This window comes from Jatropha curcas, chromosome 10 (assembly GCF_041381405.1).
Source record: "Jatropha curcas cultivar XTBG-Jc1 chromosome 10, XTBG_Jcur_1.0, whole genome shotgun sequence".
In the NCBI taxonomy this organism is placed as follows: Eukaryota; Viridiplantae; Streptophyta; class Magnoliopsida; order Malpighiales; family Euphorbiaceae; genus Jatropha; species Jatropha curcas.
Window position 1 is genome coordinate 892328 of NC_143160.1, and position 23857 is coordinate 916184.

At 37.9% G+C, this 23857-nt stretch overlaps 3 protein-coding genes and 1 long non-coding RNA gene across 4 annotated transcripts; 3 read left to right on the plus strand and 1 right to left on the minus strand.

Annotated features, from left to right (window-relative positions):
* The first annotated feature begins 1010 nt into the window (after positions 1-1010).
* LOC105650489 (uncharacterized) lies at positions 1011-8891 on the plus strand. The gene is made up of 6 exons (XM_089726546.1): positions 1011-1499; positions 1595-2042; positions 2123-2482; positions 2574-2752; positions 2859-5834; positions 6164-8891. Exons 1-6 carry the CDS (start codon positions 1011-1013, stop codon positions 8756-8758), a joined length of 7047 nt encoding a protein of 2348 aa, XP_089582672.1. The 3' UTR covers positions 8759-8891.
* Positions 5931-9382, minus strand: LOC119370913 (uncharacterized). Its single transcript, XR_005178464.2, has 3 exons — positions 9062-9382; positions 7865-8051; positions 5931-7796 (listed from the first exon to the last, which is right to left on the minus strand). It is a non-coding gene; the product is annotated as an uncharacterized LOC119370913 (long non-coding RNA).
* A 1382-nt stretch (positions 9383-10764) lies between these two features.
* On the plus strand, positions 10765-19219 carry LOC105650488 (uncharacterized). Its single transcript, XM_089726675.1, has 7 exons — positions 10765-11443; positions 11530-11732; positions 11823-12270; positions 12350-12709; positions 12803-12981; positions 13086-16061; positions 16475-19219. Exons 1-7 carry the CDS (start codon positions 11242-11244, stop codon positions 19067-19069), a joined length of 6963 nt encoding a protein of 2320 aa, XP_089582801.1. The 5' UTR covers positions 10765-11241; the 3' UTR covers positions 19070-19219.
* Positions 19220-20183: 964 nt separating this feature from the next.
* Positions 20184-23023, plus strand: EIL3 (ETHYLENE-INSENSITIVE3-like 3). Its single transcript, XM_012237391.4, has 3 exons — positions 20184-20488; positions 20887-22649; positions 22750-23023. The coding sequence occupies exons 1-2, from the start codon at positions 20454-20456 to the stop codon at positions 22616-22618; spliced, it is 1767 nt and encodes a 588-aa protein (XP_012092781.1). The 5' UTR covers positions 20184-20453; the 3' UTR covers positions 22619-22649; positions 22750-23023.
* The last annotated feature ends 834 nt before the right edge of the window (positions 23024-23857 follow it).

Consider the following 23857-nt stretch of genomic DNA (forward strand, 5'->3'; position numbering starts at 1 on the left):
CAAATCCCTGTGTACCTTTTACGCACCCAATGTAATTATAAATTCACAATTTATATAATCCACAATCCACAGTCATGTTTGCTTTTATACAGGTTATTCTTATCAGGACGGAGTTACCAGTGCCACGTACAAGCATAAACCTGGAATAATTCGCAATTCCTTAATTGAAATTTATCGGAATAACCGAGATATTGGAACAGTGAGATAGACTTGTCGTTTAGTAAGTGTAGTTTTAGAGGATCTGTTGTGTTATAAATTCGGGTATGATATAAGCATTTTTTTTATGGGTGGTGAAACGGCCTCCTTCTTTTAACATTTCTCAATTGCATGCCATTTGTCACTAGTTGTTTAACTCAATGCTCAAATACGTACCCAGTTGCCTACTTCAGCTTTAAGGTTTGTTACTTTCTTTGCTTCGCTCTCTTTTCTGTTTATTTTTAAGTTTCTTGTTACTCCTGCTAAGTGCGAAACAGAAAAGATTAATGTCTGAAACGTACAAAATATTTGGTTTCTTAACTTATGGAGACAGTGGTGTTGTGCAGAGTGCAGCAAATTTATCAAGCAGGTTTAGGACTTAAAAGGTTCTTTTCTGCATTTCTTCTGTCTCTAAGGTTCTTGAACACTTTTTTCTTTTTTCTGGCATCTTTAGTTAATATGTTATAATTGCTTAACGGTTGAAATATATTCTGCCTGTTTTACATGGACAAAAGAAAAAAATAAATAATCATGTTAAGATTCAGGAAATGCTCTCTTCACTTGTTTATTTTTCTTGCTGAGATGGAAAAAAGAAAGAAATAATAAAAATGATTAGGAGCATTGATTGAACCATCGAGAATATTGTCAAAGCAAAGTTTCTAAGTTAAGAATTTGGATTATTCAAAGACACTCGTATTGTGTCTTGTTAATTATTTTATATCCAAGAATCAGAAGTAGAGAGAAGATGAGCTCAATAACTTAGTTTGCTATCCGCTTTCAACAGTTTCTGTCAGTCACAGACCTAAATACAAGAGATGGACCCAAAAATATCAATAGAAGATCAATTTTCTAAGTTACATCCATGTCTGCCAGCAAATACCAGAATTGGGATAATAGGAGCAGGTCCAAGTGGCATATCAGCTGCTTATGCACTATCTAGGCTTGGTTACTCTAATGTGACGGTATTGGAAAAGCATCATACAGTAGGTGGCATGTGTGAATCAGTCGAAATTGAAGGTAAAGAATGCTCAAAAAAGAAAAAAACAGCTTTCATAACAAAAATGTGTAAATACATTGAAAAAGTATTCTGCTCATCTGCAGGAAAGATTTACGATCTGGGTGGTCAAGTGCTTGCTAAAAATAGTGCACCAGTCATCTTTCAACTTGCAAAGGAAACTGAGTCTGAATTAGAAGATATGGACTCACACAAGCTTGCTCTGATAGACAGCTCTACGGGTAAATATGAGGACATTAAAGTTGCAGACGATTATGTATCTGTAATCTCACTGACCTTAGAACTCCAGGTTTTCACTTATCCTGCCCTGTTCTTGATTTTTGCCTCATATATAGAGTCTTGGCTGCCAATATTAATTATAACTTTCTATTTTGATCTTTCCAGGATAAGGCTAAAGATTCGGGTCACATTGGTGTCCGAGCTGTGAGTGAATATGCTTCAGATTTAACTCCAGCATATTATTTGTGTCGCGGATTTAAATCTATCCCCAAATCTGTGGCTTATGGATACACTGCTTCGGGTTATGGGTTTCCTCAAGACATGCCTTACGCATACATTCATGAGTTCACTCGAACTTCTATGGCTGGAAAGATACGGCGTTTCAAGAGTGGATACACTAGTCTTTGGCAGAAGCTCATTGAATCACTTCCAATTGAAGTTCTTTACAGAACTGAAGTATTGGCAGTCAGACGCAATTCTGACAGTGTTAGCGTTGATCTAAAAAATTGCAATGGGGAATTCAAAGTGATGGAATTTGACAAGATCATTGTTTCTGGTGCTTTTTCTTTCAGAAATGGAAAAACTTACAGATCACCAACTGCAGATCCAACAGGTTTCTTGAGTGCTTTACCTCTTAATTTATATTTTTATCATGATTTTAGGAAAGTCAGAGGATATAAATTCTTGTTGCAGAACTTCAAAATGAAGTGATGGATCTTGATAAGCTTGAAAGAGAGCTGTTCAGCAAAGTTCAGACAATCGATTACTACACCACTGTTCTAAAAATCAAAGGGCTAGAAGATATGCCAACCGGATTTTATTACTTTGGTGAATATATGGACGATCCAACAACAATTGGACATCCAGTTGCAGTGCAGAAATTCTATGCTGACACAGACATTTTCTTGTTCTGGTCTTATGGAAACTCGGTTGACATTAAGGGACCAACTGTCACTGATCTTGCAACCAAAGTAGTTAAAAACATGGGGGCAGAAGTTGAGAAGGTGGTTCTACAAAGAAGATTTCAATATTTTCCTCATGTTAGTAGCGAAGGTATTGCCGGTTGAACTACTCCTGTGAGTCTATGATAAACTCTAAGAGAAGAGGGATATTAATATGTTTCTTTATTTTGATTTGAGAACAGATATGAAGGATGGATTCTATCAGAAATTGGAAGCTGAACTTCAAGGTCTGCATAACACTTACTATGTAGGTGGACTCATGGCATTTGAGCTTACAGAGAGAAATTCATCTTATGCCATGGCACTAATCTGCAAACACTTTGCAAATAACGATCCTTTGCCAGTGTTTCCATATGTCAAGGTAATTGACATTCTGAAATTTATAAGTGACAGTAGGATAATTAGATAGTACTATAGTATTTGAGTATGGGTAATTTAGAGCTTAGCATACCCGTGTTATACTGCAGAGTCTGTTTCCGTTGCAATCGGATCGCTGGGACAGAAAACCACAAGAACTAGGGGAGTATCCAGGTGTCGAGTTCCCTGATCTATCTACCCTTACGGGCTACTTGAAACACTGGGGAACACATAAACTCACACAAAACACAACGCTTTACACTTGGATTAATGAAGAAGGGGCAGTGGTATGCCAGAGAACTTATGCAGAACTTCTTGTCAACGCTTCTTGCATTGCTCATAAGCTATTAACCAGTCAAAAACCAGTTATCAAGCCTGGTGACAGGGTCCTCCTAGTCCATGTACCAGGCCTGGAATTTGTTGATGCATTCTTCGGCTGCTTAATAGCTAAAGTCTTACCAGTCCCAGTTCTTCCACCAGATCCGCTACAAAGAGGTGGGCAAGCACTTCTGAAGATTGAAAACATTGCCAAGTCTTGTAATGCAGTGGCAATTTTATCTACCCGTCTTTATCACACAGCAGTTCGAGCAGGTTCTGTGAAGAGTTTGATCTCACTGACAGTAAAAAAGGGGAAATCTTCTGCTCGCTGGCCTAATCTTCTGTGGTTATACACAGATTCTTGGACAAAGAACTCCAAAGATTCTCTTCCAGAAAATATGAGTTATCAATCTGACTCTCATCCTGATGATCTGTGTTTTCTGCAATTTACATCAGGATCTACCGGTGATGCTAAAGGTGTCATGATAACTCATGGTGGGCTCATTCACAATGTGAAGTTGATGAGAAGGAGGTACAAGAGCACCTCAAAGACAGTATTAGTAAGTTGGCTTCCACAGTATCATGACATGGGGCTAATCGGTGGACTTTTTACTGCTCTAGTTAGTGGTGGATCTGCAATTCTGTTTTCACCAATGACCTTCATCAAGAAACCACTCTTATGGCTTCACATCATGAGCAAATACAAGGCTACTCATAGTGCTGGTCCCAACTTTGCTTTCGAGCTAGTTGTTCGAAGACTTGAGACAGAAAAGGAAAAACTACATAATTATGAGCTCTCTTCCATGATTTTCCTAATGGTTGCTGCTGAACCAGTGAGGCAGAAAACCCTGAAAAGATTTGTTGAGCTCACTCGTCCATTTGGCCTTTCTCAAGAGGTGATGGCACCTGGTTATGGCTTGGCAGAGAATTGTGTCTTCGTCAGTTGTGCATATGGGGAAAGTAAGCCAATCTTGATTGATTGGCAAGGAAGAGTTTGTTGTGGTTATGCCTATTCAGATGATGCAGATGTTGATATCAGAATAGTTGATCCAGAGACTGGTGAAGAGTTACAAGAAGTTGGAAAGGAAGGAGAGATATGGATTAGTAGCCCGAGTGCTGGAGTTGGGTACTGGGGAAGGGAAGAACACAGCCAAAGAACTTTTAGAAATGTGCTTAAAAATCATCCTGGAAGAATATACACTAGTACTGGAGACTTGGGAAGAATTATTGATGGGAAATTGTTCATTACTGGAAGAATCAAGGATCTAATCATTGTAGCAGGACGAAACATTTACTCGGCAGACGTAGAAAAGACGGTTGAAAGTGCATCGGAACTTCTACGCCCAGGTTGTTGTGCAGTGGTTGGTGTTCCAGAAGAAGTCTTGTCAGCAAAAGGGATTTCAGTTCCGGATGGTTCTGATCAGGTTGGCTTGGTTGTAATTGCGGAAGTTAGAGATGGTAAACCAGTTGATAAAGATGTTGTTGAAGACATTAAAACCCGAGTTACAGAGGAACATGGTGTTTCTGTGGCTTGTGTCAAGTTGATCAAGCCAAGAACCATTAGCAAAACAACATCAGGTAAAATCAAGAGATTTGAATGCCTCAAGAATTTTACCGATGGAACTCTGAATGTTGTGCCAGACCCAATTTTGTCAAAAAGAGCATTGGTTCGGTCATTCACCACAGGAACATGTAAGGAAGGAAGAACACCCCGACAACAGCTACTGAGCTCTCCCATACTGACACCTAAATTGGGAAACAAAGAAATTGTAGAGTTTCTAAAAGTGCTCATTTCTGAGCAAACGGGAATTCCTGTCAAGAACATCTCCACAACAGAGAATCTAGTAGCTTATGGAATTGACTCAATAGGTGTAGTTAGAGCAGCTCAAAAACTTTCAGATTTCCTTGGAGTACCAGTTGGAGCAGTGGATATCTTCACGGCCACTTGCATTGCAGAATTGGCAAGCTTTTCAGAAAATCTTGTGATGAAGTCTGAACCTCATCTAATGAACTCTTCATCGCATCTTCCGGAACCTGATATTGATTCTATTGATCTGGTAACTGAAATTTCCAAGACTCACCAAATCTTTATTTGGATTTTACAATTTCTTGCTCTCATTTATGTTTCAATCATGCTAAGCTTTCCTGCTTATTTATCAATTTCTGGTTTTACAACCTTGACCTCAACCGACCATGCATCAATAGATAAAATTCACTGGTCAAGTTATTTAATTCCTTTGGCCTCAGCTCCTCTTGCTTGGATATTTTGCATGGTTTCTACCTGTATTTGTATTGCTTTCCTTGGAAATTCTTTCTTGAGACCAAACTATGCCCTGAACCCAGATATCTCCATCTGGTCAGTAGATTTTGTGAAGTGGTGGGCGCTTTATAAGGTTCAGGAAATTTCTTCAAAAGTTTTTGCAGAACATTTGAGAGGAACACCATTCCTTAATTATTGGTTTGAGATGCTTGGAGCCAAGATTGGGTCATCAGTTGTACTAGATACTACTGCCATAACAGACCCATCTCTGGTTTCTATCGGAGATGGAGCTGTCATTGCAGAAGGGGCATTGATTCAAGCCCATGAGGTGAAGAATGGAATCTTAAGCTTCCTCCCAATTAGAATCGGACGAAATTCTTCAGTTGGTCCATATGCTGTAATCCAGAAAGGAAATGTTTTGGGAGAAGATGCACATGTACCACCCCTGCAAAAGTGTGAAGGAGGCAAGGTTGCATTTAATTCTAGCAAGGTTCGTAATATTCAAAAGGTAAATTCTTTCAGGTTATTGATTTTATATAATCACCCATAAAGTCCAACGACATTTTTTTTTTCAAAAGAAAATTATAAAAGAGGAAAGATAAAATGGTCCATTTACGTCACTTTTCCCTTTATTACTACATTCTGTAAGTATATAGCCTAAAAATGCACTTAGAAGTTGAAAACCTATTTACAAGTAAAGCATTTGTTTTTTTTTTTTTTTTTCCTATACGGACGATACTGTGAATTCGTCCTCTAGATAAATTGTATTATACATTTAAAATACAAAAAAAATGATTGAAATTTAATCACTTCACTTCTTTTCTCCCATTGTTTCAGGGTGCAATGCAGCAAAATCCAAACATGTCTCAAAATGACGCCATTTGCCACTTGATGGGCATCTATATGATCGGTTTCCTCAGCACTCTCTCAGCAGCCATCATCTACCTCCTTTTCATTTGGCTATCTCAAAAACATGCCTCCCTTCAACATTTCTCATTTCTTTGCATCTGTGGAGCCTTTCACTGGATTCCATTCACCCTTGTTGCTTACGCCACAATGTTTGCTAATGTTGCGTTAAATCCAGTACACTTTTCAATCTCAGTTGCTATTGCCTACTTAACTCATGGCTTGATACTTAGCGTCCTTACCTGCACTTTGACCCCTTTTCTTTCTGGACAACAAGAGAAAGAGCAATCCCACCTTAAGACTTGGCTTCGCCATCGAATTACTATTGCCTGCCACCTTAGATTCGCCAAGCTCCTGTCAGGAACAGAAGCCTTTTGCGTGTACTTACGCCTCCTTGGTGCAAAGGTTGGGAAACACTGTTCTATCAGGGCCATCAACCCTGTATCAGATCCTGAATTGATTACACTAGGTGCTGGCGTTCATCTTGGTGACTTCAGTCGGATAATTGCTGGGTTCTATTCAGCCAATGGGTTCACACAAGGGAAAATTGAGGTGCAGGAAAATTCAGTTGTTGGGAGTCAGAGTCTGGTTCTCCCTGGCTCAGTTGTTCAGAAAGATGTAATTCTTGGTGCTCTTTCAGTTGCTCCATTGAATTCAGTTCTTCATAGCGGTGGCGTTTATATTGGGTCTCAAACTCCTATTATGATCAAGAACACTATGCATGCTTTGGATGACAGAATTGAAGAGATGGACACTAAATATAAGAAGATAGTTGGTAATCTAGCTGCAAATTTGGCCGCCACAACTTTGAAGGTCAAATCAAGGTACTTCCATCGAATTGGTGTTAGTGGGAAGGGATACCTGCACATTTATGACAACATCAAAGGATTCCCTGAACACAAGATTTTCCATGCTGGTAAGAGGTATCCCATTGTAATTCGCCACAGCAATAGCTTAAGTGCTGATGATGATGCAAGAATGGATGCACGTGGTGCATCGATAAGAATACTTTCAAATGAAAAAGAACTTAGAGGTAAGGCCTCAATCCTTGACCTGACACTGAAAACAGGCAACGCATTCTATGCCCGAACAATTGCTGATTTTGCAACATGGCTAGTGTGTGGACTTCCAGCAAGGGAGGAATTTGTGAAACGGGCCCCACATGTCCGTGATGCAGTGTGGACGTCTCTTCGCAATGCCGATTCATATGCTGAGCTACATTACTACTCCAATATTTGCAGGCTTTTCAGGTTCACAGATGGACAGGAGATGTATGTGAAATTCAAGCTGCGTCCTTGTGATGAACGCATCACTGAGGATTCGGGTAAGGTGGAGCCTACGGGAATTCTCCCACCAGAAACTGGTGCAATTCCAAGGGATGATAAAGACACTCGCCCCTTACTTTTCCTTGCTGAAGACTTCCATAGGCGAGTAAGTTCACCTGGTGGGGTCCGCTACATTTTCCAGCTGCAAGTCCGAGCAGTTCCAACCGATGAAGCCACTCGTGACATAGCACTTGACTGCACCAGACCATGGGATGAAACTGAATTCCCATACCTTGATGCTGGGGAAATTACTATTGATCAAAATCTCACCAGTGAAGAATCAGAAAGACTCGAGTTTAATCCTTACCTTAGATGTTCTGAGGTGGATGTTATCAGAGCCACATCATGCTCCCAAAGTGCATCAATTGATCATGGTCGTTCTTTGATCTATGAAATTTGTCAGCATTTGCGAAATGGGGAACCCCTTCCAGAGGCTTGGAGAACGTTTATAGAGCAATCTGATGTTAAAGTAGACCTTTCAGGTTGTCCAATGGCTGCAATTTTAGAGAAAAAAGATTCAGGAAAGGTAACTCTGGCAAGAACTTGGTATCAAACTTCATGGGCCATTTTTGCTCAGCCATTGTTGCAAACGTTGTTTCCATATTTCCTCATGGGATTGGTAATCTTTGCTCCTTTAAACTGGGTCCTTTTCTTGAAGGAAAGCAAGCAACTTTCACTTCGTTGGTTACTCCCATTGGTTTGGGTTTCTTCAGGGATTCTTGCTGCAATAGCTTGTGTTGTGGCCAAATGGATTCTTGTGGGAAAGAAGAAAGAAGGGGAAACAGTATTAATTTGGAGTAAAGGGGTCTTCAGGGATACAATATGGCAGGCTTTTAGAACTGTAGTTGGGGATTATTTCATGGAAATGACAAGTGGCTCCGTCTTGTTTAATCTATGGTTGAAATTGATGGGTTCAGATATTGAATTGGATCAAGGGGCCTACGTAGATAGCATGGGAGCTGCATTGAATCCAGAAATGGTGGAGATAGAGAAAGGTGGCTGTGTTGGAAAAGAAGCTCTTTTGTTTGGACACGTATATGAAGGAGATGAAGGAAAGGTTAAATTCGGTAAAATAAAAGTTGGAGAAGGTGGGTTTGTGGGAAGCAGGGCAATTGCCATGCCAGGGGTAATAGTGGAAAGTGGAGGCAATCTCAGTTCTCTTTCACTTGCCATGAAAGAAGAAATAGTTAGGTCCAGGTAAAGTGTCAACCCCATATGCAGCTTGGCGTTTATGATGTCCTAATTTAATCATTTTACATTTGGCTGGTCTTCTAAATAAATTTACCAGCTTTATAGAAATTGAGAAGAAATAAATAATTTTTATGCTTGGGCCAGATCCTCTGAACTAGCTTATTTCGGTTTTAGAGAACTGGAGAGGCTATTGAATTTGGTGAATGCAATTTAACTTTAAATAGATGCGAATTATTGTTTAAAACATGAGTTGAAAATTGAAACCAGAAAAGCCATTCTCTCACTTCAGTACAAAGAGAGACAGAGGAAGTACCTGCATTTGATAGAAGAAGCAGAACACAGTGCGAGAAAATGGAAGCAATTTGCTACTGATTTGGTTTTCTTTATATTCTGTAGTTTCCTTTTTTAAACAAGAGGGAAGATCATAAACGAAAACGACCTTTCACGTTTTCTCATATATTGTCGAACTCTTCCTTCCCTCCATTCTCCAAAGTCCAAACATGTCCAACTGCTGCCTTGCTCTCCATTGCAATCGATGTCTGTAACCTTCTTCTTCATTATAGTTTATTAGTATATTATTATTATTTGTTACTTTGACTTTTTATACGAAAATCGTGGATCTATCTAATTAATTGAGATTTACCTTTTTTTTTTTCTTTCTCCTAAAATATTATTATTTTAATTATATTCCACTCTTGTATTTTGATGGAGAGACGAAACAAAAAAGAAAAAAATAATAATGGAAATAAATTTCATATTAGATATTTCAATTTTCTCCATTCATTTATTATTATTTTTTCCAATTTGAAGAGATATTTTCATTGTTTTTGATATTTTTCTCACCCTTTTGCAAACGAGGAATTAAACTTAATATTATTCTTGCATATTTTCTTTCTACAAAAAAATTATTCTTTCCAAACAAAGCTTTAAAGAAATTATCAAATCACCTTATATTAACTCTATTGCACATTTATTTTCTAAATTGATAATAACTTAACACAATTATCACATTAAACATATTGAAATATCAAATTTCAAGAATATACATGGATAATATATATGTTTATACCTAAACAATTATAATTTTACGACATTTTTTTAACAAAATCAAACCTTATTTAGATTTCCAAACACTTGGAAGGGAAAAAGAAATTCCCTGCAAATCTATAACGATATTATAGTAAACTCGTAATATATAAATTATTAATATCTAAAAAAAATATCACAATAAAGATATTTCAACAAGAATAATTGGAGTGTCACTATGTTGTCCGTAATATATTTGTAGGAAAAAAACAATTATCTTATCCCGTAACACGATATCTCTGGCCAAGAGTTAAAATTCATAAAAGATGCCTTTGTCTGTGTATGGTGTGTGGAGCTAACACTGGCAAAATGAGATAAGATAAAACACATTGATTTGGTTTTATATATAAAATAAATAAATTTAAAATTTAAAATTGATTTAATTTTAAAATACATATGGCAATAATTTTAGATAATTAAAATAATTGATAATTTTATTCCAACATAAAAATTAAAATTTATATTAAAAATATAACTAAAAAATTTTGTATAATCCATTTATTGCAAACATGCACTATGTTACGAGATAAGATAATTGTCGATGAATATGAAAGAAAAATCTTAAAGGCAAGGGCATAAAACACGTGGATTTAGTGAGTAGAGTTATGGAGGATCGTGGGTATGAATTGACTATATTATGTCTTTTTTCAAATTTCTTGTAACATTTGGATATTTTAGACTCCTTAAAAAATTATTTAATTTGTCTATATGTTATAATAAATTATCTATTGAATAGACTGTACTACTCTTAATTTATCATATTACAAAGATTAAAAATGGAAAAAATAATTATTATTTTGAAAAAATATTACTTTTTGAAATGTGATAAGTATTTGAGAAACGGAGGGCTTTTTTTTTTTTTTGTTATATATCAGGATATTTCTCTTCTTTTAACATTCATTTGTCAATTGCCATTAATAGATACAAGTACTTGCCTTTGCTTTCCCTCTCTTTTCTTTTTCTTTTGTCAATTGCCATCATCTTCCCTTCTGTTTCTATAGTCGATCAACTTCAACAGTTTCTTATTGCTCCTGTTAAGTGGGAAAGAGAAAATATTAATTAATATGTGAAAAAAAATACAACTTAAAAATTGATTTCTTAACTTCTGGAGACAAATACAATGGTGTTTGTACAGAGTGCATGAAATTTCTCAACCACGTTAATAGGACTCTTAAGGTGCTTTTCTGTATTTTTCTCTTAAGGTTTGTTTCTCCTAACCACTTTTTTATTGACATTTTTGGTTAAGACTTAATAAAAGCAAAATTACCTGTTTTCATCTGTTCAGTAATTGTTTTTCAAATCTTTGGTTGTGTTTCAAATCTTTGTTTGATCAGTTGGTTTCTCTGATATTATTGTTTTGGAACTTTGATTGATAATATAATTTATTAAGTGCATTTGTTACAAGAGATGGACCCAAAAATACCAATAGAAGATCAAATTTCCAAGTTACATCCATGTCTACCTGTAAATACAAGAATTGGAATAATAGGAGCAGGTCCAAGTGGCATATCAGCTGCTTATGCACTATCTAGGCTTGGTTACTCTAACGTGACGGTATTGGAAAAGCATCATACAGTAGGTGGCATGTGTGAATCAGTCGAAATTGAAGGTACAGAATGCACAAAAAATTAAAAAATGTCGGCTTTGACAACAAAAATGTGTGAATATATTCAAAAAGTGTTGTTCTATCTGCAGGAAAGATTTATGATGTGGGTGGTCAAGTGCTTGCTAAAAATAGCGCGCCAGTCATCTTTCAACTTGCAAAGGAAACCGAGACTGAATTGGAAGAAATGGACTTACACAAGCTTGCTCTAATTGACAGCTCCACAGGAAAATATGAGGACATTGAAGTTGCAGATGATTATATATCTCTAATCTCACTGACCTTAGAACTCCAGGTTAGTTTCACTTACCCTGCGCAGTTCTTGATTTTTGCTTCATATTGGAATCTTGGCTGTCAATGTAACTTTCTTTTTTGATCTTTCCAGGATAAGGCAGAAGATTCAGGTCATATTGGAGTCCATGCTGTGAGTGGATTTGCTTCAGATTCAACTCCAGCATTTCTTGAGTGTCGCGGATTTAAATGTATTCCCAAATCTGTGGCTCATGGATACACTGCTTCAGGTTATGGATTTCCTCAGGACATGCCTTACGCGTACATTCATGAGTTCACTCGAACTTCTATGGCTGGAAAGATCCGGCGCTTCAAGAGTGGATACACTAGTCTCTGGCAGAAGCTCATCGAATCACTTCCAATTGAAGTTCTTTGCAGAACTGAAGTACTGGCAGTCAGACGCAATTCTGACAATGTTAGTGTTGATGTAAGAAACTGCAATGGGGAAGTCAAAGTGATGAAGTTTGACAAGATAATTGTTTCTGGTGCTTTTCCTTTCAAACATGGAAAAACTTACAGATCACCAACTTCAAATTTGACAGGTTTCTTGAGCACTTCACCTCTTAATTTATATTTCTAGTCATTTGTTTAGAACAGTCTAAGGTGGAATTCTTGTTGCAGAACTTGAAAATGAAGTGATGGAGCTTGAAGAGCTTGAAAGAGAGTTATTCAGCAAAGTTCAGACAATCGACTATTACACCACTGTTTTAAAAATCAAAGGACTAGAAGATATGCCAAATGGATTTTATTACTTTAGGGAATATATGGACGATCCATCAACAATTGGACATCCAGTTGCAATGCAGAAATTCTATGCTGACAGTAATATTTTCTTGTTCTTTTCTTATGGAAACTCTGTTGACATTAAGGGACCAACTGTCACTGATCTTGCCATCAAAGTAGTTAAAAACATAGGAGCAGAAGTTGAGGAAGTGGTTCTACAAAGAAGATTCCGATATTTTCCTCATGTTAGTAGCCAAGGTATTGCTGGTTGAACTACTCCTACAAGTGTGACGTTGAACTCTTCCAGATGAGGTTATTAATATCTTTTTCTTTATTTTGATATGAAAAAAGATATGAAGGATGGATTCTATCAGAAATTGGAATCTGAGCTTCAAGGTCTGCATAACACTTACTATGTAGGTGGGCTTATGGCATTTGAGCTTACAGAGAGAAATTCATCTTATGCTATGGCTCTGATGTGCAAACACTTTGCAAATAACAATCCTTTGCCACGGTTTCCATATGTCAAGGTAATTGGCATTCTGTAAGTAACAGTAGGATAATCAGATAATGTAATAATATTTGAACATTGGTAATTTAGAGCTTACCATGTCTGTTGCTTGTGTTACTGCAGAGTCTGTTCACATTGGAATCGGATCGCTGGGACAGAAAACCAAAAAAACTAGGAGAGCTTCCAGGTGTAGAGTTTCCTGATCTATCTACGCTTACCGGCTACTTGAAACACTGGGGAACACATAGACACACAAAAAATAAAACCCTCTATAATTGGATTAATGAAGAAGGGGCAGTGGTGTTCCAGAGAACATATGCAGAACTTCTTGACAATGCTTCTTGCATTGCTCATAAGCTATTGACCAGCCAGAAACCAGTTATCAAACCTGGGGACAGGGTCCTCCTAGTCCATGTACCAGGCTTGGACTTCGTTGATGCATTCTTCGGGTGCTTAATAGCTAAAGTCATACCAGTGCCAGTTCTTCCGCCAGATCCACTACAAAGAGGAGGCCAAGCGCTTCTGAAGATCGAAAACATTGCCAAATATTGTAATGTAGTGGCAATTTTATCTACCCGTCTTTATCGCTCAGCAGTTCGAGTAGGTTCTGTGAAGAATTTGATCTCATTGACGGTAAAGAAAGGGAAACCTTCCGCTCGCTGGCCTAATCTTCCGTGGTTATATACAGATGTTTGGATAAAGAACTCCACAGATTTGTTTCCAGAAAATATGAGTTATCAATATGAATCTCAACCTGATGATTTGTGTTTTCTGCAATTTACATCAGGATCTACTGGTGATGCTAAAGGTGTCATGATAACTCATGGTGGGCTCATTCATAATGTGAAGTTGATGAGGAGGAGGTACAGTAGCACTTCAAAGACAGTATTAGTAAGTTGGCTTCCACAGTATCATGACATGGGATTAATTGGTGGACTTTTTACTGCTCTAGTTAGTGGTGGATCCGCATTTCTGTTTTCACCAATGACCTTCATCAAGAATCCACTCTTATGGCTTCATATCATGAGCAAATACAAGGCTACTCATAGCGCTGGTCCCAACTTTGCTTTCGATCTAGTTGTTCGGCGACTTCAGACAGAAAGGGGAAAAGTACATGATTATGAGCTCTCTTCCATGATTTTCCTAATGGTTGCTGCTGAACCGGTGAGGAAGAAAACCCTGAAAATGTTTGTAGAGCTCACTCGTCCATTTGGCCTTTCTCAAGAGGTGATGGCTCCTGGTTATGGCTTGGCAGAGAATTGTGTATTTGTCAGTTGCGCATATGGGGAAGGCTTGCCAATCTTGATTGATTGGCAAGGAAGAGTTTGTTGTGGTTATGCTTATCCAGATGATGCAGATGTTGATATCAGAATTGTTGATCCAGAGAGTCGTGACGAGTTACAGGAAGTTGGAAAGGAAGGAGAGATATGGATTAGTAGTCCGAGTGCTGGAATTGGGTATTGGGGCAGGGAAGAAGACAGCCAAAAAACTTTTAGAAATGTGCTTCAAAATCATCCTGGAAGAATATACACTTGTACTGGAGACCTGGGAAGAATTATTGATGGGAAATTATTCATTACTGGAAGAATCAAAGATCTAATCATTGTAGCAGGACGAAACATTTACTTGGCAGATGTAGAAAAGACAGTTGAAAGTGCATCAGAACTTCTACGCCCAGGTTGTTGTGCAGTGATTGGTGTTCCAGAAGAAGTCTTGTCAGCTAAAGGGATTGCACTTCCAGATGGTTCTGATCAGGTCGGCTTGGTTGTAATTGCAGAGGTTAGAGATGGTAAATCAGTTGATAAGGATGTAGTTGAAAACATTAAAACCCATGTCACAGAAGAACATGGTGTTTCTGTGGCTTGTGTCAAGTTGATCAAGCCAAGAACCATTAGCAAAACAACATCAGGTAAAATCAAGAGATTTGAATGCCTTAAGCTTTTCACTGATGGAACTCTGAATGTTCTACCAGACCCAATTTTACCAAAAAGAGCATTGGTTCGGTCATTCGCTACTGGAAAATGTAAGGAAGGAAGTCCTCGGCGACCACAGCTACTGAGCTCTCATATACAGACTCCCAAATTGGGAAACAAAGAAATCGTAGAGTTTCTAAAAGGGCTTGTTTCTGAGCAAACGGGAATTCCTATCAAGAACATCTCCGCAACAGAGAATCTTGTAGCTTATGGAATCGACTCAATAGGTGTAGTTAGAGCAGCTCAAAAACTTTCAGATTTCGTAGGAGTACCAGTTGGAGCAGTGGATATCTTCACGGCCACTTGCATTGCAGAATTGGCAAGCTTTTCAGAAAATCTTGTGATGAAGTCTCAACCTCATCTAATGAACTCTTCATCCCATCTCCCGGAACCTGATATTGATTCTATTGATCCGGTAACTGAAATTTCCAAGACTCACCAAATCTTTATTTGGATTTTACAATTTCTTGCTCTCATTTATGTTTCAATCATGCTAAGCTTTCCTGCTTATTTATCAATTTCTGGTTTTACAACCTTGACCTCAACCGACCATGCATCAATAGATAAAATTCACTGGTCAAGTTATTTAATTCCTTTGGCCTCAGCTCCTCTTGCTTGGATATTTTGCATGGTTTCTACCTGTATTTGTATTGCTTTCCTTGGAAATTCTTTCTTGAGACCAAACTATGCCCTGAACCCAGATATCTCCATCTGGTCAGTAGATTTTGTGAAGTGGTGGGCGCTTTATAAGGTTCAGGAAATTTCTTCAAAAGTTTTTGCAGAACATTTGAGAGGAACACCATTCCTTAATTATTGGTTTGAGATGCTTGGAGCCAAGATTGGGTCATCAGTTGTACTAGATACTACTGCCATAACAGACCCATCTCTGGTTTCTATCGGAGATGGAGCTGTCATTGCAGAAGGGGCATTGATTCAAGCCCATGAGGTGAAGAATGGAATCTTAAGCTTCCTCCCAATTAGAATCGGACGAAATTCTTCAGTTGGTCCATATGCTGTAATCCAGAAAGGAAATGTATTGGGAGAAGATGCACATGTACCACCCCTGCAAAAATGTGAAGGAGGCAAGGTTCCATTTAAATATGTCAAGGTTCAAAATATTCAAAAGGTAAATTCTTTCAGATTAAAAGATTTCTATATCTATACAGGTGCTTATTTCCCGTTAATTTAAACTGCTTAAACATGCAGGGTTTGTTTAAAAACATCTAATAACTTGTTACCCATAAAACAAGTCATTATTATCTTTTAACCACTATTTTTTAATAACATTGTTCAATAACAGTAAAAATATCAATTATCTTTTTTTTATTAGAAAAATATCAATTGTTTTTTGATAAATAATTAAAATAAAAACACAAATTAATCTAAAATTTTCTCTCTAAAATGAAAAAACAAACTTAATTATATAAATAATGTTTTGAAATTGTTATATTACTCGGCTTAGTTTTTGTGTATTTTATGATACTGAGAATTAGTCCTTCAGCATATTTAACACTTCACTTTTTTCTTCCATGGTTTTAGGGTGCAATGCAGCATAATCCAAATATGTCTCACAATGATGTCATTTACCACTTGATGGGCATCTATATGACTGTTTTCCTCAGCACTCTCGCAGCAGCCACAGTCTACCTCCTTTTCATTTGGCTGTCTCAAAGGCCTGCATCCCTTCAACATTTCTCATTTCTTTGCATCTGTGGAGCCTTTCACTGGATTCCATTCACCCTTGTTGCTTACGCCACAATGTTTGCTAATGTTGCGTCAAATCCAGTACACTTTGCAATCTCAGTTGCTATTGCCTACTTAACTCATGGCTTGATACTTAGCATCCTTACATGCACTTTGACCCCTTTTCTTTCTGGCAAACAAGAGAAAGAGCAATCCCACCTTAAGACTTGGCTTCGCCATCGAATTACTATTGCCTGCCACCTTAGATTCGCCAAACTCCTGTCAGGAACAGAAGCCTTTTGCGTGTACTTACGCCTCCTTGGTGCAAAGGTTGGGAAACACTGTTCTATCAGGGCCATCAACCCTGTATCAGATCCAGAATTGATTACACTAGGTGCTGGCGTTCATCTTGGTGACTTCAGTCGGATAATTGCCGGGTTCTATTCAGCCAATGGGTTCACACAAGGGAAAATTGAGGTGCAGGACAATTCAGTTGTTGGGAGTCAGAGTCTGGTTCTCCCTGGCTCAGTTGTTCAGAAAGATGTAATTCTTGGTGCTCTTTCAGTTGCTCCATTGAATTCAGTTCTTCATAGCGGTGGCGTTTATATTGGATCTCAAACTCCTATTATGATCAAGAACACTATGCATAATTTGGATGACAGAATTGAAGAGATGGACACTAAATATAAGAAGATAGTTGGTAATCTAGCTGCAAATTTGGCCGCCACAACTTTGAAGGTCAAATCAAGGTACTTCCATCGAATTGGTGTTAGTGGGAAGGGATACCTGCACATTTATGACAACATCAAAGGATTGCCTGAACACAATATTTTCCATGCTGGTAAGAGGTATCCCATTGTAATTCGCCACAGCAATAGCTTAAGTGCTGATGATGATGCAAGAATAGATGCCCGTGGTGCATCAATAAGAATACTTTCAAATGAAAAAGAACTTGGAGGTAAGGCCTCAATCCTTGACCTGACACTGAAAACAGGCAACGCATTCTATGCCCGAACAATTGCTGATTTTGCAACATGGCTAGTGTGTGGACTTCCAGCAAGGGAGGAATTTGTGAAACGGGCCCCACATGTCCGTAATGCAGTGTGGACGTCTCTTCGCAATGCCGCTTCATATGCTGAGCTACATTACTACTCCAATATTTGCAGGCTTTTCAGGTTTACAGATGGACAGGAGATGTATGTGAAATTCAAGCTGCGTCCTTGTGATGAACGCATCACTGAGGATTCGGGTAAGGTGGAGCCTACTGGAATTCTCCCACCAGAAACTGGTGCAATTCCAAGGGATGATAAAGACACTCGCCCCTTACTTTTCCTTGCAGAAGACTTCCATAGGCGAGTAAGTTCACCTGGTGGGGTCCGCTACATTTTCCAGCTGCAAGTCCGAGCAGTTCCAACCGATGAAGCCACTCGTGACATAGCACTTGACTGCACCAGACCATGGGATGAGACTGAATTCCCATACATTGACGTTGGGGAAATTATTATTGATCAAAATCTCACCAGTGAAGAATCAGAAAGACTCGAGTTCAATCCTTACCTTAGATGTTCTGAGGTGGATGTTATCAGAGCCACATCATGCTCCCAAAGTGCATCAATTGATCATGGTCGTTCTTTGATCTATGAAATTTGTCAGCATTTGCGAAATGGGGAACCCTTTCCAGAGGCTTGGAGAATATTTATAGAGCAGTCTGATGTTAAAGTAGACCTTTCAGGTTGTCCTATGGCTGCAATGTTGGAGAGAAAAGATTCAGGAAAAGTAACTCTAGCAAGAAATTGGTATCAAACCTCATGGGCCATTTTTGCTCAGCCATTGTTACAAACATTGTTTCCATATTTCCTCTTGGGGTTGGTAATCTTTACTCCTTTAAACTGGGTCTTTTCCTTGAAGGAAAGCAAGCAACTTTCACTTCGTTGGTTACTTCCTTTGGTTTGGGTTTCTTCAGGGATTCTTGCTGCAATAGCTTGTATTCTGGTCAAATGGATTCTTGTTGGAAAGAAGAAAGAAGGTGAAACAGTATTGATTTGGAGTAAAGGGGTCTTCATGGATACGATATGGCAGGCTTTTAGAACCGTAGTTGGGGAGTATTTCATGGAAATGACAAGTGGGTCCATCCTGTTCAATTTATGGTTGAAATTGATGGGTGCAGAAATTGAATTGGATCAAGGGGCCTACATAGATAGCATGGGAGCTTCATTGAATCCAGAAATGGTGGAGATACAGAAAGGTGGTTGTGTTGGAAAAGAAGCTCTTTTGTTTGGACACATATATGAAGGAGATGAAGGAAAGGTTAAGTTCGGAAAAATAAGAGTTGGAGAAAGTGGGTTTGTGGGAAGCAGAGCAATTGCCATGCCAGGGGTAGTAGTGGAAAGTGGAGGCAATCTCAGTTCTCTTTCACTTGCCATGAAAGAAGAAATAGTTAGGTCCAAGTAAAGTGTCAGTCGCATATGCTGTTTTGTCTGTCCTAATTTACTCATTTTGTAATACCAATCTGGCTGGCCTCCCGAATAAATTTACCAGCTTTATAGCAACTGATAAGAAATGAATAATTTTTATTGGAACTCTGATTATGAGTGTTGGGCCAAATCCTCTGAACTAACCTTTTTTTTGTTAATCTTTTTTAAAGAATAGGAGATGCTATTGAATGAATTGGTGAATGCAATTCAACTAAAAAACATATGCAAAACAATAATAAAATATGAAATGAAAATTGAAACCAGAGAAGCCAGTTGATCTTTCACTTCAGCACGGACAGAGATGAAGTAACTGAATTTGCAAATTTGAGAGAAGAAGTGAAACACCGTCCTAGTAAATGGAAAGCAAGTTGCGTGTGATTTGGTGTTGATTGACTATTGTAATCTGCAGTTTCCGTTTTGGACAGGAGCTAAGATCCTAAACGAAAACGAACTTTCATCTGAGACACAGTCTTCTGATTTTCTATCTCCTCCTATATCATTCAACAAAAGTAATGAAAAAGTATATTGTTATTTTCTTTTCTTTTAGTTATTTTTAGAATAACATTCATTAATCTTAAAAATGCACTTGATTTATAAAAAATCACAATTCAATATCAGATTTTATTTTTGCACCAAACAAGTTGGATTCACAATCAATAAAATAAAAAACATTGCATAAAAAATATAAAAAATTATCAAAATTATCAGATTTATATAAAAAATTATTTTTCATCCAAAATAAAAAATACGATGGAATGTGATTACAGTGTATTTGAAAACATATTAATTACATAAATTTATTGCTTGAAAAGAACACTAAAATTAAAATTAAGTGACGAAAATAAAAAAATAAAATAAGTACAGTTAAAATGATATTCCAAATTTTCAATTATTTTAATTTAATGTTCTTTTTTTGAAAAATTAAAACTTAGCCATTAAATTTGGAAATTTATATAGCTTCCTAAATATATAAACTGGTTTTAATTGACGTGTTTAGCAATTTCATTGAATAGGATTTTTATTTTCCATAGACGTTATTGTAGGTGATTACACCTCCCAAGCATGGCAAAACTCGAGGTGCCTGGTCCACTTTGGACTCTTTTTTGCAGCCCCTCTCTATCTCTCTCTAAACAGAGCCACCCATTCTCTCTCCATTAACAAAATTTTGTACATTGAATTTGGCGAAACGGATTTTCTCCTTTTTGACCTCCTCTGGGTTCTTCGATTATCTCTCCGCTCGTGTACAGTATCTATACAAATTGTCGTCTTCTCACTTTTCTACTAAAACGCCCAGATTATCGAAATCCCAAGTTGTTAGGGTTTGTTAATTTCGCATCCTCTGTACAATTTCGTAGGATTTGATGGCTGATTTGGAAGAGATTGGAGCTGATATCAGGTAAGAGTTTCTTTCTATGCCCAAATATTTCGTTTTTTTTATTGAAGTTACATCTGTTCCATCAATTCCCATCGCAAATTAGTGGAGGGAGGGCTTTTATTGGCCGTAAGTTTGTATTCTCTGGCTCTGATAAAATTTATAGAAAGGAAATTATTAAATGTTTAGTATTGAAATATTTTGTTTCTTTGGCGTCAGAAAATTCTATTGAAGTTTATCGTTGTTTTGCTTCAGAGAATTCTAAATTCCCCTTGCCTTGGCCCTAGTATAGTTATTTGGGTTAGTGAGAATGTGAAATGGATACGACGACTCCGTGGCTCTATCCTCCTCCCCATCTCCTACAAAAATTAAATTTTCTCATAAGTGAGGGCACTTTCTAACGTTGGCTGATTCATTGGCAGCTCGGATATCGAAGTTGACGACATAAGGTGTGACAATATTGCGGAGAAAGATGTCAGCGATGAAGAAATTGAAGCAGAAGAATTGGAGAGACGGATGTGGAAAGATCGAATCAAGCTCAAAAGGATTAAGGAGCAACAGAAGCTTGCAGCTCAACAAGCTGCAGAAAAGCAAAAGCCCAAGCAGACGTCTGATCAAGCAAGACGGAAGAAGATGTCAAGAGCCCAAGATGGAATTTTAAAGTACATGTTGAAACTAATGGAAGTATGCAAAGCACGTGGATTTGTGTATGGAATCATTCCTGAAAAGGGTAAGCCAGTAAGTGGTGCATCTGACAATATAAGAGCTTGGTGGAAAGAAAAGGTCAAGTTTGATAAGAATGGACCAGCGGCCATTGCAAAGTATGAAGCTGAGTCTTTAGACATGGGCAAGGCCGATCAAAATCGAAATGGAAACTCCCAGAACGTTCTTCAAGACCTGCAAGATGCAACTTTGGGTTCTCTCCTGTCTTCTCTAATGCAGCACTGTGATCCCCCTCAAAGGAAATACCCTTTAGAAAAAGGAGTTCCGCCACCTTGGTGGCCAACTGGAAATGAAGAGTGGTGGGTAAAGTTAGGGCTAGCCCATGGACAGAGTCCTCCTTATAAGAAGCCACATGATTTAAAGAAGATGTGGAAAGTTGGTGTATTAACAGCTGTAATAAAGCACATGTCACCCGACATTGCAAAAATCAGGAGGCATGTCCGCCAATCAAAGTGCTTACAAGATAAGATGACTGCAAAGGAGAGTGCAATTTGGTTGAGTGTATTGAGTCAAGAAGAATCCCTTATTCAGCAGCCTAGCAGTGATAATGGCACTTCTGGCATAACTGAAATGCCTCGACGTGGACGTGGTGAGAAGAAGCAACTTGCCATTAGTAGTGACAGTGATTATGATGTCGATGCTGTAGATGATGGTATGGGTTCTGTTTCATCTAAAGATAACAGGGCAAATACACCAACAGATGTGGAGCCATTAAGAATTATCCAAAATGACACCCCTCATCCTGCCCAAGATAAAGAGCAAGAGGAAAAGCAACATTCGAGAAAAAGGCCTCGTTTGAAATCAATTCATAAAGATAGGCTGTCCAAGATGCCTCTCAATGAGCATTCACATGCTGAACAGAGTAACACTTTGCCTGATATCAACCATGCTGATTTACTGCCAATGGAATATCAAATGAATGGCGATGGGCAGGAAAATGATTTGACCACTGATTTGAGGCTTTTGAAGAAAGGTTTCGAAGATCAATCCAATCTAAACCCAGCACTTAACTATTACCCTGCCATTTCTGGTGCCAATGGTAGTTCTATTGGTGGCATGCAAGTCGATGGAAGTTCCATGTTTTATCCTGTCCTACATAATTCGGAGTTGCATAATGGATCTTCTTATAATGTCTATAATCCGTCAGTTGACTATGGGCCTGCTCATGATATGCAGTCATCTCAATTGCCTCCAGTCAGGCCACAGGATGATGAAGGCCATGCATCAGCACTACATAGGGGTGAAAATGAGATTATTGGAGAGCAGTTGCATCATTTCGTTGAGGAATTTCCTGATGAACAAGATCGAACTTTTGATTCTTCACTACCCTTCCCATGGGAATTTACTGATGGAGGACTTGCAAGTCCATTAGATCTTGGACGTGAATTCATTATTGATCCAGACGATTTGATCTCATACTTTGGTGCATAGGTTCAAAACTTCATATTTCAGATTATAGATGGTAAGTGATACTTCTATCAATTTTGTAATCTAAATTCAGTGTCCTCATATAACATAACTTTTATCATTCCAAGTCTTATCTTTATCTTTTTATGATTCAGGGACTGTTGAAACTGCACCTATTAGACATGCTGATACTACAATTGTCAATTTGTCTTCATATGTAAGTTATGAGCTTATTTTTCCCTTATTATTCTCCATGACTAATTTATTTTATTAGGAAATTAGGGGCGGGATAAATAATTTTTATCTTTTCATAGCTGGCCAGAGTTTTCCTCAATGAGAATTAGAATTGAGGAATTGATGTAAAGGAATCAATGTGTTCGACTGGATAAATACAAAATTATGATATATTTCACTACCTTTTGACAAGAATGTTTTTGGGGATATCCAGAATCAATGTGTTCGACTGGATAAATACAAAATATGCATTTAATCTCTCTTTACACGCATGCAAACGAACACACAGATGGATTCCTACTCCTTTTTTGTACCCTACTCCTTTGCTTGATTATTGTATCACTGAAATGTTTGCATTGGTCCTATTGGCAATGATGAATGTGCTCGCTTTAGTGATATTGAGCAGTCTCTCTGAATTGCTTGATGCTTTTCTTTGCTGAAATTGAGCAAGGAGAATTCAAAAGATTATAAATTTGTTTGTATTCAGAATAGGGGTGCTCATGCTTCAGTTACCTAGACTTTGAGCAAGCTTTTCAAACTGAATTGATCAACGTTGAATTTGATTAACTGAATTGGTAATCTGGTCAGCCAGAACATCAAAAGTCGACAATTATGTTTCATCTTCTCTGTGCCAACCGCTGCCACTAAGCAACTCAATTTCCAACACCTAGCTTGTTCTTGTATGGTAGAATCAAATGGGAAAAAATCATGAATGTTTAAAAGGTTATTCTATCATTTCCAACAATTATCTACAGTAATCATTTGCATTTTAAACTTGTGTTGTTAAGAGAGGGGATTGCATGATATGGGAAGCAGTTTTTCTATTGGGAAGTGTTCAGATTTGACAAATATGTGAGAAAAAGAGAGCCGACAGGGAGAGAGAGAAGTTGGAGTGACAAAGGGCAGCTTGGATGAATGTCTAATGAGATTGGTTCATGTTGTATTTTTGTACTAATAGGTCTAGTGGTCTTAGTACCCAAATCGAAGTGGTGCGGGAGGTGCTAAGCCGACACAGTTTGGCTCATGCTT

What these genes read in the sequence shown, in the direction of transcription:
- LOC105650489 (XM_089726546.1), top strand. Translation starts at nt 1,011, where the DNA reads ATGGACCCAAAAATATCAATAGAAGATCAATTTTCTAAGTTACATCCA. An exon ending in ACCAACTGCAGATCCAACAG is followed by an intron (nt 2,043 to 2,122) that starts GTTTCTTGAGTG and finishes TTCTTGTTGCAG; the next exon opens with AACTTCAAAATGAAGTGATG. An exon ending in AGGTTCGTAATATTCAAAAG is followed by an intron (nt 5,835 to 6,163) that starts GTAAATTCTTTC and finishes CCATTGTTTCAG; the next exon opens with GGTGCAATGCAGCAAAATCC.
- LOC105650488 (XM_089726675.1), top strand. Translation starts at nt 11,242, where the DNA reads ATGGACCCAAAAATACCAATAGAAGATCAAATTTCCAAGTTACATCCA. An exon ending in CACTGACCTTAGAACTCCAG is followed by an intron (nt 11,733 to 11,822) that starts GTTAGTTTCACT and finishes TGATCTTTCCAG; the next exon opens with GATAAGGCAGAAGATTCAGG. An exon ending in CACGGTTTCCATATGTCAAG is followed by an intron (nt 12,982 to 13,085) that starts GTAATTGGCATT and finishes GTGTTACTGCAG; the next exon opens with AGTCTGTTCACATTGGAATC.
- EIL3 (XM_012237391.4), top strand. Translation starts at nt 20,454, where the DNA reads ATGGCTGATTTGGAAGAGATTGGAGCTGATATCAG. An exon ending in GAGATTGGAGCTGATATCAG is followed by an intron (nt 20,489 to 20,886) that starts GTAAGAGTTTCT and finishes ATTCATTGGCAG; the next exon opens with CTCGGATATCGAAGTTGACG.